Source organism: Egretta garzetta, unplaced genomic scaffold, assembly GCF_000687185.1.
Source record: "Egretta garzetta isolate BGI_Z169 unplaced genomic scaffold, ASM68718v1 scaffold101, whole genome shotgun sequence".
NCBI classification, from domain to species: Eukaryota; Metazoa; Chordata; class Aves; order Pelecaniformes; family Ardeidae; genus Egretta; species Egretta garzetta.
In genome coordinates this window covers 578418-582272 of record NW_009258666.1, presented here as the reverse complement: position 1 = coordinate 582272, position 3855 = coordinate 578418, and the positions used below count along the sequence as shown (strand labels likewise).

At 61.3% G+C, this 3855-nt stretch overlaps 1 protein-coding gene across 1 annotated transcript in view; it reads left to right on the top strand.

Annotated features, from left to right (window-relative positions):
- The window catches only part of CNKSR1 (connector enhancer of kinase suppressor of Ras 1), a 6360-nt gene extending 3622 nt beyond the window's left edge, over positions 1–2738 (top strand). Inside the window, exons 8-17 of the mRNA XM_035904018.1 lie at positions 49–215; positions 490–520; positions 637–809; positions 892–965; positions 1378–1449; positions 1546–1619; positions 1903–1967; positions 2044–2158; positions 2381–2562; positions 2646–2738. Coding sequence (XP_035759911.1) covers positions 49–215; positions 490–520; positions 637–809; positions 892–965; positions 1378–1449; positions 1546–1619; positions 1903–1967; positions 2044–2158; positions 2381–2562; positions 2646–2738 — 1046 coding nt within the window. The remainder of the gene's footprint in view (positions 1–48; positions 216–489; positions 521–636; positions 810–891; positions 966–1377; positions 1450–1545; positions 1620–1902; positions 1968–2043; positions 2159–2380; positions 2563–2645) is intronic.
- The last annotated feature ends 1117 nt before the right edge of the window (positions 2739–3855 follow it).

The window sequence follows — 3855 nt, the reverse complement described above, 5'->3', positions numbered from 1 at the left end:
GGTTTCTCCCCCGGGATGGGGGGCTGCAGCCCCGCTTGCTGTTTGCAGGTCCTGCTGCTGCTGAGGAGGCAGCGTGGGAGGGTGGCACCCCACTGGGCACCCCAGGCTCCCCAGGCGCCCTCGCTGCTGCTGGACCCTGCGCTGCGGAGCTCAGCCCCACGGCAGCCCCCGCGGCAGGGGGGCAGGGCACAGAGCCTGGCCAGCTCCCCAGGGAGGTGAGAGCCGGTGGGAGAGGAGTGCTGAGCCTCACGGGGGGGTCTCTGGGGGAGTATCAGTGGGGCACATGCAGGACTTCATGTCCTGCCTGAGCTGGGAGGCAAAACACCCATCCCTGGGGTGGGTTCCCCTCTGAGCTCACTGCTGCGGGGTGTGAAAGTTGGGGGTCCTTAAGGGGCTGTGGGTGCTGCCTGTGGGGGAGCTCGGCTAACACTGTGGTGTCCTCGCCCCCATGCATGGTCCCTAACCTCTTGTCTCTGTCTCCCCATCCAGGGCAGCCCCCAGACGGGACGCAGACCAAAAGGTGAGTGGGACCCTGCCAGGGCTGGGGCGAATGGGGCTGGGGGCTCTCCTGGGCTCTGCCCCCTGCTCCTTCTTCCCTGCTCTTGACCACCCTGGCCTTAACGCTGTCGCCAGCAGGAGTGGCGACCAGGGTGAGCCGCCGGCGGGTCTCATGCCGGGACCTGGGCCGGGTGGACTGTGATGGCTGGCTCCTGAAGAAGAAGGACCACGTGGCCTTCATGGCCCAGAAGTGGAAGCGGTGCTGGTTTGTGCTGAAGGGCCACACGCTCTACTGGTACCACCACCCCAACGTGAGTGGGAGTGCTGGGTGTCCTCGATCACCACCCAGGGCAGCCAAGGCGGGCAGTGAATGCGGCTGTTTCTCCCTCGCAGGATGAGAAGGCTGCAGGTCTCATCAATGTGGCCACCTACGACCTGGAGAGCACGAGGGAGCAGAAGAAGAAATAGTGAGTGGGGTCTGTCTCACCGTGGATGTCCCAGCTGGGGGTGGAGGGGAGGATGCTGTCCCAAGGGCATGTGCTGATGAGCCCTTCTGGGTACCACCCGCATGTCCCTGCGGTGACAGTGGGGTCCCCACAGTGGTGGTGGGGTCCCCACGGTGGTGGCGGGGTCCCTGCGGTGCTGGCCAGACTGGCTGTCACACAATACAGGAGCCCATGCTCTCAGCAAGACGTGCATTGTGCTACCGGTGTTCCCTGGATCGGGCTGAGGACTGGAACATCTCCAATGGCAGGGGAAAGCCCAGACCCCTGGGTTGGGTTGGGATGGGGGGGCTGTGGCTCAGCAGAGGCTGGATGGGGGCTCAGTGCTGGCTCCGGTGCTGGGTAGCCCCATCAGCAAAGGCTTGTCCTCCTCCAGTGTGTTCCAGCTCTCCCACCAGAGGTACAAGCCCTTCATCTTCGCCGCAGAAACACTGGCTGATTTGAGCATGTGAGTAACACGCCGGCCTGCAACAGCCCATGCCAGTCCCACCACGCTGGGCTGGTCATGACTCTCTGTCTGTCTGTCCATCCTTTCTTTCCCCAGGTGGGTCAGTCACCTGATAACAGCCAAAACGAAGTATGCACAGGCCCACCAGTCAGTCCCGGACAGGGAGGAAGGTAACAGGCCCTTCCCAGGGTGGGAGATGGGGTCGGTTCCCCTGCAGGTGATGGGGACCCTGTGGGGAGCTGCAGGCTGGGGGTCCCGGTGGAGCAGCTGTGCCTGGAGCTATGGCCCCTGCATGGGACCGCTGGGACTGCTCTGCCCGTGATTTGGGGGAAATGTGAGAAATGCTCCCTGAGAGGAGCGCTGGGGTGATGCTCAGCTCTGGGGAGGGCTTGGGGGGCAGCCCGGGGCTTCCTGCTCCCTCTGCTCCCACCGTCTTCCCCTCGTGACCTCCAGACTGCTACAGCGAGACGGAAGCTGAGGACCCTGATGACGAGTCCCCCAGGCACGGATGCGATTTGGTGAGTGGCCCTAGGGAACACCCTGAGGAGGGGACGGAGGATCCTCATCTCACCTCCCGCCCTGTCTCTCCCCCAGCCAAAGAAGAGGCTGCAAAACACCCCAGAGAAAGCCCAGCTCTTCCCAGCCGGCGGCGAGCCCAGCAGCGCAGCCAGCAGCCCCCAGGGCAGCCCTCGGCCCTGCTCGCCCATGGGTAGGTGCTGGGGGGTGACATCTGTCACCTCATGTGTACCCTTTAATCGAAGTTAGGGCTATTTGTGTGTGTGCAGGGGGCATAACTCCAGTTGGGAGGTATTTGAGTGTCGGCCATGTAGTCAGTGTCTTGGGATAGTCTTGGGGCAGGGCCACATGCAGGGGCAGCCCTGCCAGGATTTGGGGCTGCCTCCATCCAACGATGCCCCTTCTTCTTGCCCAGACCCTGCTGGGGAGGATCTCGAGTGCCTGATGCAGTGCCTGAAGCAGGGTGGGCTGTCCCTCATGGGGCAGCAGCGGTTCCTGACGGAGGAGCAATGCCGCAAGTCCTTTATCCGGCGCAACAAGAACCCCCACATCAACGAGAAGGTGCATGCAGTGCGGGCCCTGCAGAGCACGCTCAAGGTGGGAACCCGCAGCCCCCCCTGACTCCCCAAAGCCCCCTGCCCATGGGCAGCCACCCCAACCTGGGCCCTTCCTTTCGGCAGGCAAAGCTGGTGGAGCTGCAGGCTCTGGAGCAGCTGCTCGGTGACGCTGTGCTCACCTCAGAGAAGTTCACGCGCTGGAAGGAAGAGCTGTAAAAAACCCTAGAAAAACCAGGTTAATGCTTTGCAGGCTGCTGTCCACAACACCACTTTTTTTTTTTTTAATCAAATGAAAAAACCCAACATGGGGCTGTATATCACTTGTGTGAGTGGTCAGTGTTCTCACCAGCACAAACCAGAGCGCTCAGACTTGCAGCCTCAAGATGCCTCTTTCAGCTCTCAGGCTTTGGGAGAAGAATGACATTTTTGAAGACTCAGCCCCCAGCGCAGACTTGCCGCAGGAGAATTGGCTTCTGCTACATCCCCCCTCCTTGGGGCGGGACGTTGCAGTGACAGTCTTGCTTTTTTCAAGGACATTTTGCCTTGGCTGCACGTTGGGAACGGGGGCTTTTTCCTGGAGGAACGTGCCCCAGCCGCACACACCAGTGCGGTGCTGCCAGCCATCCTGGCCAGGGTCTCTTCTGCTGTAAATAAAACGGTGTTGACAAGGGTTGATTGTGCCATGTTTTTTTCTTAGCGCTGAAATGTCCCTGCAGTGACAGCCAGCCCCTACCCAAGCCACGTGCCACCATGTGCCACACCAGGGGTTGTGGCATCCCTCTGTGCCCTGCTCTCCTCTCCGTGTGGGCTGAGCCAGCCCAGCGCAGGGGCGATGGCACCCACCCATGGGGTGGGGGGACAGGGACAGGATGGGCTCTGATGGCACTGTGAGGCCAGGGAAGGCAATGAAGTGGGGAAGGTGTCCTGGGGAGGGCTGGGGTGCTCTGGGGGCTTTGTGCAGCTCACAAGATGGAAGGGGAGAGTGCAGGGCAGGAGGGGGAAGGAGAAGTGGTCAGCCTGGAATGGCTGACAGGTCCTGCCCCTCCCTGTGCCACCTGGCCCCTTACAGACGTGCTAGATCTGGGTATGGGGACACTATTTAGCAGCAGCTGCAGAGGCTAAAACCTATGTAAGGATTAAAGCGCAATCAAGTAACAGGCAAGAACGCTTGTTTTCAAGTGAAAATGTAAGTGAAAAGAAGTAAAATGGGGAACAGACCCACCTCTTCCCCCCAGTGATGGTCCAAGGGGCTTTCAGTGGCGCAGGACAACCATGGTGGAAGGCTGAGGAGCTGCTGTCACCCCACAGCAAGGGGCATTGTCCCGTGATGCTC